The sequence below is a fragment of the Pongo pygmaeus genome, chromosome 2 (genome assembly GCF_028885625.2).
Source record: "Pongo pygmaeus isolate AG05252 chromosome 2, NHGRI_mPonPyg2-v2.0_pri, whole genome shotgun sequence".
NCBI lineage: Eukaryota > Metazoa > Chordata > Mammalia > Primates > Hominidae > Pongo > Pongo pygmaeus.
The window spans coordinates 103775432-103788766 of record NC_085930.1 but is presented as its reverse complement, the minus strand read 5'-3'; the positions used below and the strand labels follow the sequence as shown (position 1 = coordinate 103788766).

The window sequence follows — 13335 nt, the reverse complement described above, 5'->3', positions numbered from 1 at the left end:
GCATCACTAAACCTCCTTGGCTCAAGTCAGCTGCAGAGGGGCCAAAACTCATAACCAAGAATGGCACCTCCTTGCCACAAAGCCCCATACTCCTCCAGATATGCTAGAGATCAGCTGGGCAACCTCCACTGCAGCACTCTCACTCCCTGTGCCTCTTACTCCCCGTGCCAGGCCCATGCTGGGTCCTGGGAAAACAGGTGAACTCCTACCTAATAGTGGGAGAGGGAAGTTTAGGGGACTTCACCCAGGCTGGGGGTCAAGAAGGGAAGCACTTTAGAAGAAAGTGCCGTTGGCTGGGCGTGGTGGCTCACACCTATAATTCCAGCACTTTGGGAGGCCAAGGCAGGAGGATCGCTTGAGCTCAGGAGTTTGAGACCAGCCTGGGCAACATAGCAGGACCTTGTCTCTACAAAAAATAAAAATAAAAAAATTAGCCAGGCATGGTGGCACGTACCTGCAGTCCCAGCTACTCAGGAGGCTGAGGTGGGAGGATCACCTGAGCCTGGGAGGTTGAGGCTGCAGTGAACTGTGATCGTGCCACCGCACTCCAGCCTGGGAGACAGAGGGAGACCCTGTTGCAAAAAGAAAAAAAAAAAAAAAAAGAAAAAGAAAGAAAAGAAAGAAAGTGCCTTTGCAGCCAAAAGTCAAAAGCTAGCAATTTGGCTGGTAGTATTTAAACGTGGGTAGGAACGGAAGGTAGTGGTCGCTGGTTATTTGCTGCGAGTACACTGTATAGACAGATTTCCATTTACTCGTTCACTTTCCTACTTATGGTCTTTAGGCTGTGCCCAGGTTAGAGACTGTAAGAAAAGCTGCAGTGATCTCATTCTTGCTAGTCTTCCTGTGCCCCATGAGAAGGCATATGCCTAGGGAAGGAACTGCTGGGTCTGAGGCTAGGTGATGTTCCTGCTTTAGAAAGTCATGCCAAACAGTTTTCTAAAGTGTTGGTGCAAATTTACACTCTCAGAACCAGGAAGAAGAGATTCTTTTTTTTTTTTTTTTTTAATTTTATTTTACATGAAAATCTTCCAACCTCTCCATACATCCCATGCTATCCTCCATTCCCCACCCTGCTTGGCCCAGGCTATGCCTAGAAGCAAGTCAAAGGCAGGTAGAAGCTCAGGCTGAGGCTGCCTGAGATGCCTCAAGCACTCTGGTCCACAGAGACAGTCAACAAGTGACCGTGGTCTCCAGGCCCAGAAAGAGTCTGACCACATCTGATCATGGCTATAAACAGGAGCCTGGCAACAGGAGCAGGCCCTGCTGACAGGATCAGTGGGCTGGTCATGTCAGCTCCCAGTCGTAGGAGTGGGGCAGGGTGAGGGCAGGAAGAGCAGTCTCTGGGTGTCACACTCACCCTCACCTGTTTGTCTGCCCTTACGCCTCAGGCTGGTCCCGAAAGTGGGGCTCTGCCCACAAAACCCCCTGCCTGGACAGTCCTTGACCTACGAGTTGCAGGCATGTGTCTGGCCACTGGTCAGACTCACTGTTCTCACGACCACAGGAAGGTGTCCAGCTTGGCCTGGGAGAGAGAAGGCACTGTCTTCACCCCCACTCTCTGCTTAGCCTTGGTCTTGGGCTTAACGGGCAATGGGCGGATCATGACTGTGTCAGTCTGGAGGAGCTGTCAAGGAAGAGGCTTGGAGAAAGGACTGCAATGCAGGGCAAGAAAGGCTCAGAGCCGGGGGTGGGCAGCCCTGGTACACAGAATGAGGCCCAGCGCTGCAAACCTGAGGCTGTTGGCACTGGCAGGCTGGGGGTATAGGTGAGGCATAGTATGGACTCCACAGCTCAGCTCAGCTCAGCATCACAGAAAAAGGATACAGGCTGGATGAATTTTGTCCGGCCACCGAGCCCATCGAAGCCTGTCCTTACCTAGGGTGGAAGGAAGAGATGAGTGGGCCAGGCTAATGGGCTGGGGGACTGGCCACCCATTTCTACCCAAGAGGGCTGGCTCCTGCCACTGTGGGAAGCCATACTCACCACATCTTTGCTGCAAGAGGACTCTGACCTGAGCCTCTTAGGCTGTTTCTGGCCCAGGATGGCATTCCGGACAAAAATAGGGAAGGCACCAACCAGTTCCTCATCTGGCTCTCCTGCACAGCTCTGGCGACCCAGTGAGAGCTGGGACTCCTGCAGGGAAGACCCCAGGGCCAGACTTGATGAGCTGGATGTCAGCAAAGGAGGGAGGGTAGTGGTGGTGGAACAAGATCAGGATCTCTGATGCCTCACTAGGAGGCAGGAGGGATAATGAGTAGAATCCCAAGGGTGGCTCCAAAGTACCTCAGTCCTGGACCAGGAGTGACAAGGCTCTGGCAAGACCGTGCCCTCTCAAAAGTCCAGTCCTGCCAACGGTTAGACTGTGCTTCTTCTAGAAAGCTCTTACCTTCTTGGGGCCTTTGCATATCTTCTTGGGGACATCCTGAATTGGGGAGCTACAAGAATGAGAGAGAAGGCAAGGGGTAGGTAAGCAAGACATGGGGGCAGGTGAACCAGGCTCAGCACACGCCCCTTGGGGAGTTACCATGTGGCACTGCTGCTGCCATGTCTGCATTCTGGGCAAGGCACCTCAGTGATCCCACCCCAAGTGCAGGTCTGTTAACAGCTGGACAGCCACAGCCAGTAGGGTGGCAGAGACAGGGATGACTGGGGATGACTGGACCATGTCCCAATCCTGTGGCTTCCACTCAAGGCCAAATTCCAATGCTCCTCAAGTCCTCGGGCACCTCACCATGTCCCAGGCTCTATATGGGGCTGAAGAGCCCAATCAACTCACCACCCACGGGAGGAAAGCCAGTCATGCCCTGATACGAGCAAAAGAAATCTAATGAGCTCAGGCCTAGTCCTGTCTTCCCAGAGAGGGGACACTACCTCCACGAGAGCCTCAGTAAGTTAGCCTTTCAGTAAAGTAGCCCACAAAATCCTCTCAGAACACAGGGCCAAGCCATCTCCCTAGAGAGTGTGTCTAAGAAAGGCCTGGGGCAGAATAGCACATGGCCCCAGGCCCTGGCCTCCCAATCCCAGCCCCAGAGCCAGAAACTGTATTTCCATCCAATTCCTGGGGAACCCAGCAGCTGGATACCCTCTCCTGGCATTTTTCCTGGTGGGTGAGAAGATGGTGATCTAAGGCTGGCCCTGTGGCTTCTCAAGCCATAAGGACAAGAGTGGGATCAGGGCCTGGTGACTGACTCCTCTGCTCCTGCCCTAACGGCCTATGGTAAGGCTACATGACAACCAAGGCTCCAGGAAGGACAAGCTGAGTTAGGGACTCTGAACTTCACTACCTCCTTCACTACCTCCACAGGCCATGAAGGTGGTGGAAATGTCTCTGAAAGGCCTGGCAGCCTGAAGACCCCAGGTGTCCATCTTCAACCTTTACAGTGGAACAGGGGCAATGGGAGGAAGCCAGAGTACACAGCAGACACTGACAGGATCCCTGAGGACTACAGACCACGGGTCCTAGGTTTGTTTCTCATTGCTACCAGGCCTCACCCTCTACAACAGAGGTGCCCATGCCCCCTGAGGTTTGGGAGGTAAGACAGCCCAGCTGGCTTGCCCTCTTGCTCCCTTCCACCTCCACTATCTAGCATCTCAATTTCTTTCTCTTTCTCTTCTTTCTCTCTGTACAAAGTCTTTGAATAAGAAGAACCTGCCCAGCCCTTGACCAGCCTCACCTGAACAGTACCTGTATGAATGAGTATAGTCCTTGTCTCCACAGTGAATTACACTGGCAAACCTGGCCAAGGAGACAGCCTCCCTTTTTCTGGTCCCACTGTACCCCAGAGCAGGTTCCAACTGCCCCACTGGAGTTCCGGACAGCTTCTCATGCCTGCCCCTGTGGGTCACCCCCTTGGGTGGTAAGGCCCTGGGCTCTGTGGTTTGAGATGATCCTCCCTCAGGCATGAGCCTCAGAGGCAAACATAGAAGAGGAAGTTCAGAGTCCCTGGCTCAGGACTCTGGTGGGCAGGCCTTCAAGGTATTGGGAGCACCCTCTCCAACTCCACCAGCCCAGACCCACCCCTTCTGGCATCCCTGCATTCTCTCTAGCTTGCATTCCAATACCTTTGCCTTGAAAGGTGATGGTGAGGAATAATGAGACAAGAGAAGGGGTTTGCACAGATTGAGTGCTCAGGTGAGGGAACAAGAGGTAGCTGGAACTAAAGCCATGGCCAAGCCTAGGCAGCCCTCACTGCCCCATCAGCCACTCAGAGCTAACAGCACAGGGCCTGCAGAGCTATCTTAGCTATCCCCCTACCAGCCCATGGACAATGCCAGGGACTACCACTCACTGTGACTTCTCTAGGCAAAGTTTTTTGGAGTAACCATGCTGGGAGCTGGAGGGCCGGGCTGGGGGAGTATCCACATCAAAGGTAGCATTGAGATCAATATCATCACGGAAGGATGGCCGGCGGAGCTTCAGATTCACCTCCACAGGGGCTGGGCTGAAGGCAGAGATGACCTGGTTACTTGAGGCCACAGTGGTAACCCAGGACAACAGCTCCTGAAGCATCAGAGATAACTCAGCTCCAGGGACCTGGAGCCCACTCCTGACTCAAGACCACCCCTCAAGAAAGCCCTACTCTTGGCCAGGCACAGTGGCTCACGCCTGTAATCCCAGCACTTTGGGAGGCCGAGGTGGGTGGATCAAGAGGTCAAGAGATCAAGACCACCCTGGCTAACATGGTGAAACCCCGTCTCTACTAAAAATACAAAAATTAGCTGGGTGTGGTGGCTCGTGTCTGTAGTCCCAGCTACTCGGGAAGCTGAGGCAGGAGAATTGCTTGAACTCGGGAGGCAGAGCTTGCGGTGAGCCGAGATCGCGCCACTGCACTCCAGCCTGGGCGACAGAGCAAGACTCTGTCTCAAAGAAAAAAAAAAAAGTTTAAATTTAATTTAATTTAAAAAGCACACAAAACTCCATGTATAGTGCAATTACATGATTTGGCACCCCCCCACCACTCCCAGCCTCAACCCCACATGCAGAAAAAGGAGAAGGAAATATTCCACATGTCAACTGTAACTACCTCTATGATAACTCCCTATTTTCCAAATTCTCAATGAGTGTGTTTTTACTTTTATAACAGGAGGGGAGGAGTGAAGTTTTATTCTATTAAAAACTACAGCCAACAAGATTCTTCCAGCCCACCCAGACCTGGCAGGGCTCCCCATCTCCTGTCATATAAGGAGAACCCTGGGGAATGGCAAAGGTAGCTCCAAAGATGCCTTCTCTCTTTCCTTCCTCAGGAACTTTTCAGAGCTGCACCACAATCCCACTCCCACTGGGGTGTACACATCAGAGGGAGGAAGTCTACCTGCATTGATCTGGGTGGCTAAGCAATCCAGGCAGCCTGGACTATTTCTTCCTTTCCCTGTCCAGGACCCTAGAAGCTCTACTTCTGTCCCCGCCTGCAAGTGAAAATGAAGGCTGCATAAACCCACCTCAAACCAACTCTAGGCTGGCTGCTTTGCTTCCTCCTCTGGGAACCACAGTAGCCAGGACCACTCATGCCAACTTTTTTGCAATATCCATATTCTGCCACCATTTACCAACCCCAGCAAGTTGAGGCTCAGGTTAGGAAAGGTAAACTCAAGAGGCAGGCAGGATCTTGCTGGGTCCTGTAAATTTTACCCTCCAGGTGGCTCAAGGCAGGACTTTCTACTCCCAGCCATCCCCTAAGGCATTGCCTAGTGGTGCCCAAGCTCAACGCAAGCCAGGCTTATTCACTTGCACCTCCTGGTCATCCACAACACTAAACTCAAGACTCAGGAGGTTCTCACGGTGCCTCCCTCACTCCCCATATCCACATCTGGATCATATAGACACATTTCTTCTTCTCTTAGACTGTTTCTTTTTTTTTTTATTGAGACAGAATCTCGCTCTGTCGCCCAGGCTGGAGTGCAGTGGTGTGATCTCGGCTCACTGCAAGCTCCGCCTTCCGGGTTCAAGCCATTCTCCTGCCTTAGCCTCCCGAGTAGCTGGGGCTACAGGCGCCTGCCACCATGCCCAGCTAATTTTTTGTATTTTTAGTAGAGACGGGGTTTCATGGTGTTAGCCAGGATGGTCTCCATCTCCTGACCTCGTGATCCGCCCACCTCGGCCTCCCAAAGTGCTGGGATTACAGGCGTGAGCCACCGCGCCTGGCCTTGTCTTAGACTGTTTCTATATTCTTCTTCCTTTATGAGCTTGAAGCCTATTTCCCTTTCTGCCAGGGGTCCACTTTCTTTCCTTCCCACTTTCTGTTTGTCCTATAAGGAGAAATAACCTAGGGCTTAGTAGTCCTTCCCTCACTGGTTGAGGCTGGCTTGAGGCCCTCCTGAGTGACACTATCACCCTTGGGACACCCACCCATGGTCAACTTACAGGGCTTCATGCTAGAGGCCTCAGGGAGTCAGGCAAGACACTCAAAGCTCCCCTTTCCAGAACAGAGCTAAGGCCTTGAGCAGCCCATTGCCTGCGTGGCATGGGATTAGTCAACATCTCCTCCATGAACTCATGGCTCCTGGCGGCCTTACCCTACGCTAAGGAAAGGTCTCCCTGGCTGTCTCTAGCCTGGAGTTCAGGGGCCCTTGGGGCCCATGAGAGAGATCTTCCTAACACTGACTCTGTAGTTGGGGGTGGTGGCTACATGCTGATGCCTCCCTAAAACGACAGGTATGAAGGGTAATCCTACTGCAACAAGTAGAAGGGGCAACCACCATCGGCCCCCAGAGATTTCCAAAAAATTCTGGGAGACAAAGCATGGCCAGGGGACAAGAGACTGACACAGCAGCCAGAACCCACAAGGAGGGGGTCCATGAAGGAAAGGGAGGGCCTTGCAAAAGCATTAAACAGGCCTGAAAACTGGAACACTGATGAAATTGTGAGCTTGGCTCCACCCCATCCTAATCTGCATTGGTAGAACACTAGGCAGTTAGGCTGCTGCCCTGGGCCAATAAATAGAAGAGCTTTTCTCAAAGACACTAAACAAACCATGTACAATGACCTAGGGCAGCCAATATTATTGGACCCAACAGTAAAGCCTTCTGCATCCTGGGTTCAGGTAAGACTCAACATGATGCCAGCTGTCTGCACATCCCCCCCAAACCCTACCCACATAGGTTGGCCTCCAAAGTAGCCAAGGACCACCAGGTATGGGAGGGGAGCCCAGGAGAAAGTCCACGGTGCACAAATACTGACTCTGAGACAAACAGAAATATGAGACCATAAAACAAGAACATGATGCTTTGCAAAACAGACATACTAAAAGAGCAAGAAAGAATGCTTGCACATATAAAACATGAATACTGCCAGGCACAGTAGCTCACGTCTGTAATACCAACAATTTGGGAGGCTGAGGTGGGAGGATGGCTTGAGGCCAGGAGTTCAATACTGACCTGGGCAACATATTGAGACTCTGTCTCTACAAAAAATAAAATTAAATAAATTAACTGGGCATTGTGGCACATGCCTGTAATCTCAGCTACTTGGAAGGCTGAGGTGGGAGGATCCCTTGAACCCAGGGGGTGGAGGTTGCAGGGAGCTGAGATTGTGCCACTGCACTCCAGCCTGGGCAACAGAGCAAGACCGTGTCTCAAAAAAAAATTAAATATGATTACTGATTCAGCCTTAAAAAGAAAGAAAATTCTAATACATGCTACATGGATAAACCTTGAAGACATTATGCTTAAGTGAAATAAACCAGTAATAAAAGGACAAATATTGTATGAGTCCACTTATATGAGGCTCCTGAAGTAGTCAAATTGATAGAGACAGAAAGTAGAATGGTAAGTGAAGGAGCTGAGGAGAAAGGGGAAAGGGGAGTTATTGTTTAATGGGTATAGAATTTCACTTTGGGAAGATGAAAACATTCTGGAGTGGGATGGTGGTGATGGTTGCACAGCAAGTAAATGTACTTGATGCCACAGAAATGTACTTAAAAATGGTTACAATGGTGAGTTTTGTTTATATTTTACTACAATAAAAAATACTGCTGCAGTAAAAAGTTATAAAAATTAAGAAGTTTCTTAAAAAACTGAAGAAACTTCTTGGCCGGGCACGGTGGCGCACACCTGTAATCCCAGCACTTTGGGAGGCCGAGGTGGGCGGATCACAAGGTCAGGAGATCGAGACCATCCTGGCTAGCACAGTGAAACCCCGTCTCTACTAAAAATACAAAAAATTAGCCGGGCGTGGTGGCGGGCACCTGTAGTCCCAGCTACTCGGGAGGCTGAGGCAGGAGAATAGCATGAACCCAGGGGGCGGAGCTTGCAGTGAGCCGAGATCGCGCCACTGCACTCCAGCCTGGGCTACAGAGCAAGACTCCATCTCAAAAAAAAAAAAAACCTTCTTAATTTTTGTTTTTGTTTTTGTTTTTGCGACAGTCTCACTCTGTCATCCAGGCTGGAGTACAGTGGCACGATCCTGGCTCACTGCAACCTCCACCTCCCGGGTTCAAGCCGTTCTTGTGCATCGGCCTCCCAAGTAGCTGGGATTATAGGCGTGTACCACCACACCTGGCTAATTTTTGTATTTTTAGTATAGCCACCATATCCAGCCAGATTTATTAATTTTCCTAATTTTAAATTAAGAAATGGTGGCGGCTGGGCATGGTGGCTCACATCTGTAATCCCAGCACTTTGGGAGGCCGAGGTGGGAAGATCACTTGAGATCAGGAATTAAAGACCAGCCTGGCCAACATGGTGAAACCCCATCTCTACTAAAAATACAAAAAACTAGCTGGGCATGGTGGTGCGTGCCTATAATCCCAGCTACTGGGGAGGTTGAGGCAGGAGAATCGCTTCAACCTGGGAAGCGGAGGTTGCAGTGAGCCAAGATTGCACCACTGTACTCCAGCCTGGGTGACAGAGCAAGACACTGTTTCAAAAAAAAAGAAAAGAAAAGAAAAGGAAAAAGAAAAAGAAAAAGCAAAGCAAAGCAAAGCAAAGCAAAGCGGTGGCTCACGCCTGTAATCCCAGCACTTTGGGAAGCCCAGGCAGGAGGATCGCTTGAGGCCAGGAGTTCAAGACCAGCCTGGACAATAAGTGAGACCCTGCCTCTACAAAAAATTAGTTGGGCGTGGTGGTGCATGCTTGTAGTCAATCCCAGCTACTCAGGAGATTGAGGCAGGAGGATCACTTGAGCCCAGGAGGTGGAGCTGCTCTGAGAACAGTGAAAATTTACTGAAGTTTACCAGCTTCTTCATCAACCTCTCCCCTGGATACTGGAAATGTTCTACTAGACCAGATTTCCAAAGTGGTTGCTTCAGATGGTTTCAACCAGCTCAACTGTTGCCATGGAGAGATGGATTCCTGGAGCTTTCTACTCTTCCATCTTCCTTGACATGACTTTTTTTTTTTTTTTTTTTGAGACAGGTCTCACTCTGTCGCCCAGACTAGAGTGCAGTGGCGTGATCATCGCTTACTGCAGCCTTGACCTCCCAGGCTCAAGGGATCCTCTCACCTCAGCCTCCCGAGTAGGTGGCCCAAGAAAACTTAAGACTTCTTCCAGACCTCTGTAGTAACACATTAGCAGTCACAGGAGAAAGGTAGAGGCAGAGTCTTTGAGGTCACTTGTAGTTGTGAGGGTCTTGCCATCAGAACACAAAGAAGACAGGGCAATGCTGTTGCTGAGGATTCAACAACTATTTTTGAGAGCTTGAGGCTATGAGTTTAGAAGAGGCTGTGCCTAGGCTGGCCATGGTGGCTCATGCTCATAATCCCAGCACTTTAGTCCCAGCTACCTGGGAGGCTGAGGCAGGAGGATCACATCACCTGAGCCCAGGAGGTTGAGGCTGCAGTGAGCTGTGATCACACCACTGCACTCCAACCTGGGCAACAGAATGAGACCCTATCTCAAAACAAACAAACAAACAAACAAACACAAGAATAGACTGTGCTGGTGCTGCCTAATGCCTAGTTAAAAAAAGGGCTTTGGCTAAAAACAAACAGACCTGCCACCGTAATTTTTTTTGTTTTATCTTGAGACGGAGGCTCTCTGTCATCCAGGCTGGAGTGCAGTGGCGCGATCTCAGCTCACTGCAACCTCCACCTCCCAGGGTCGAGCGATTGTCCTGCCTCAGCCTCTCGAGTAACTGGGATTACAGGCGCCTGCCACCACACCCAGCTAATTTTTGTATTTTTAGTAGAGACAGGGTTTCACCATTTTGGTCAGACTGGTCTCGAACTCCTGACCTCAGGTGATCCACTCGCCTCAGCCTCCCAAAGTGCTGGGGCTACAGGTGTGAGCCACCACGCCCGGCCTTTTTTTTTTTTTTCCCAAGAGAGACAGGGTCTTACTCTGTCTCCCAGGCTGGAGTGCAGTGGCACAATCATAGCTCGACTCTTGGGCTCAAGTGATCCTCCTGCCTTGGCCTCCTGAGTAACTAGAACTACAAGTGTGCGCCACCATGCTTGGCTAAGTTTTAAGTTTTTTGATACAGGGTCTCACTATGTTGCCCAGGCTGGTCTTGAACTGGACTCAAGCAATCCTCCACCTTGGCCTCCCAAAGCACTGAGATTACAGGTATGAGTCAATGCACCCAGCCAACCACTTCAATATTTATGCCCAGAAAAATACTGGAGACAAAAATGAATGAAGTCATCCTCATGTGGCTTGATGAGAAGCCCAGCCCAGCTTACAGAAGAAGGCTTGTCAAGTTTAGTGTCCTGCTGGCCTGAAAGCCAAGGGAGACCATTGTTGTCCTCCCTGTACCAAGATGGGCTGCAGGCCCTGGCATGAAGCTTACTCAGAAGGAGGTGGGCCCGTCCCCATCTGGGAGCTACAGACCAGACTCTATAATGTAGTATATAGCTGGTGGGCTGTGGGCTTAGCCATCTAAACTCCCAGCTCATCTATCCCACTGGAACATAAGCTCCAAGAGAACAGAGAAGGTCTGCCATGCAGTGGGCACTCATCAAGGACCTGCTGTAGGAGTCCAGGCCTTCCAGCAGCCTGAAAAGGTAAAGAAAGTAAACAAAAGCAACCAGGCACGGTGGCTCACACCTGTAATCCCAGCACTTTGGGAGGCCGAAGTGGGCAGATTGCTTGAGGTCAGGAGTTTGAGACCAGCCTGGCCAACATGGTGAAACCCGTCTCTACCAAAAAATACAAAAATTAGCTGGGCGTGGTGACACATGCCTGTAATCCCAGCTACTCAGGAGGTTGAGGCAGGAGAATCACTTGAACCTGGGAGGCGGAGGTTGCAGTGAGCTGAGATCGTACCACTGTACTCCAGCCTGGGAAACAGAGTGAGACTCAATCTAAAAAAAAAAAAGATTAAAGACTGGGCTGGGCGCAGTGGCTCACGCCTGTAATCCCAGCACATTGGGAGGCCGAGGCAGGTGCATCACAAGGTCAGGAGATCGAGACCATCCTGGCCAACATGATGAAACCCCGTCTCTACTAAAATACAAAAAATTAGCCAGGCGTGGTGGTGCGCGCCTGTAATCCCAGCTACTTGGGAGGCTGAGGCAGGAGAATCGCTTGAATCCAGGAGGCAAAGATTGCAGTGAGCCAAGATAGTGCCACTGCACACCAGCCTGGCAACAGAATAAGACTCCATTAAAAAAAGAAAAAGAAAAAAAAAAAAAAGACTGGGGCCACTGACAGGAGTTGTGTGCTTTCTGTCTGGGTCCTTGCTGGGGACTTTCGGCAGGCAGGAGGTAGCCTTGAGGATGCTCTCAGCTAGTCTGCTTCCGTGAAACTCTCAGGAGCAGAAATGGATGCCCATGCTTGCAGGGACACCAATTCTTCTGCCTCTTGGCTCCCTCTGCTGGCAGCTTTAAAGCACGCACTCCTGGCACTAGGGGAATTATTTTACAGTGGTTTCATATTTGTTTCAAAATCTGGGGTGGACAGATACATGTGGGGAGCTATTCCATAAACAGGATGCCCCAAGACAGTCAGTGCTTCTGCCCTATTCTCAGACCACTTCTAGGTCCTCTGGCCTTCTCTGGCCTCTCCGTGTCAGAGCCTAATTTGTTTCAAGGCTGCTTGCCAGCTAAATCTTGGCTGGCTCCCAGGGCAGGCTGTCTGCAGACATCAGGTCCACAAAGGTCACCCACCCCACCAAAGCCAGGAGGAGTAAAGACTATTACCAGAAAGCTCTCCCAACTTATGACCCCTGTACCGCCCAAGGCTCAACAAACCTCTCTAAAACCAGGCGGTCGACAGTCTCACTGGCCACTGGTGGCAGGTTCAAGGTTTCCTGCAGCATCGTTAGCTTCTTTTTCAGGCTCTTGGGGAGGGAAAGAAAAGCGTGTGAGAGAAAGGCTGAGGCATCGAGTCCAGAGATAATGCAGAGGACATGAGCAGCATGCATGAAAGGCCAGCCCACTGGGAATAGAGCAAGGCCTGATACCTCATCATTAGGCTCAAGAGGCCAAGCCCCAGGTAGAGCCCCTCCTCTGATGAGGGACCTCAGGGATGTAAGTGCAGGACAGACTATGAGGGAAGACTCATGGTTCTATCTGCCCTCTGTTGAGGAGGCCCAGGCTGCAGTCCAGACCAGGGCCAAAGGGCACACCATGACCCAGGAGGATGCAGGGGCCCAGAACCACCACTGACTGGTGCAAGTGTCCTAGGCAGAGATAGCCCAGCCCTGCTCTGGGAGAGCACACAAACCACCCCTCATTCCTGTCAACCCAGGGATGTCCCTCACCATGATTTCCTTGTCAGCACTCTGTAAGTCCTTCTGGGCTGACTTCAGTTCTAACTTGGCCTGATCCAATTCAGAGTAGACTGTCTGCAACTATAAGAAAGTGTAGGGAGTGAAGGACAAGCCAAGTGGTAGCCTTGTGCCCTGCCCCATCCTGCTGCTCCCCAGGGAGTGATCAAGGTAGCCCAGAAGAGACTAGGGATATGGGAAGAGATCCCAGCTCTCTGAGGCTAGGCCTCAGTCTGGCAATGCACATCCAGAGCTGCCTAGAAGCAATGGCTGCTTCCTACATCCTGCATCCTGTGGATGCACCATGCCAGAAGTAAAAGCAGCTGTGCTGACCAAATCAGGTTCCAGGAGCCCTCCTACTCCAGATGTGGTACAAAAATAGGCCTCTGATGCTGTCACATTTGGGGCCTGTGCTCTCCAGCCAGCTGAGAGGTACCCAGGAGCCAGGAAGAGCAGAGGGGAGCATCAGCGTCCACATGTTGGGAGATACCTCTGTGATCTGTCCACCCCTAGTGGACAAGCCACATACTCAGGCCAGTGCCCAGTAAGGACTGGTAACAAATCTCTATAAGTCCTCCAGCTGCCCCAGGGAGTCAGCTGTGCCATCAGGTCCCATGGCCTTGCTCAGGAGACCAGAGTGAACATGACAAAAGGAGAGCCACTTCTTCAACCTCTGTTCACTGCTAAGTTA

At 51.1% G+C, this 13335-nt stretch overlaps 1 protein-coding gene across 3 annotated transcripts in view; it reads right to left on the bottom strand.

Annotated features, from left to right (window-relative positions):
* Positions 1-986: 986 nt before the first annotated feature.
* TRAIP (TRAF interacting protein) overlaps positions 987-13335 on the bottom strand; it is a 28180-nt gene continuing 15831 nt past the window's right edge. Inside the window, exons 9-15 of one of the 3 annotated variants that reach the window (XM_054481985.2) lie at positions 12639-12728; positions 12127-12215; positions 4290-4442; positions 2387-2435; positions 1984-2133; positions 1825-1875; positions 987-1615 (exon numbers count right to left, since the gene is read on the bottom strand). In XM_054481985.2, coding sequence (XP_054337960.1) covers positions 1493-1615; positions 1825-1875; positions 1984-2133; positions 2387-2435; positions 4290-4442; positions 12127-12215; positions 12639-12728 — 705 coding nt within the window. In that variant the 3' untranslated portion in view covers positions 987-1492. The remainder of the gene's footprint in view (positions 1616-1824; positions 1876-1983; positions 2134-2386; positions 2436-4289; positions 4443-12126; positions 12216-12638; positions 12729-13335) is intronic. The other 2 variants (XM_063661114.1, XM_063661113.1) reach the window with 2 other exon arrangements.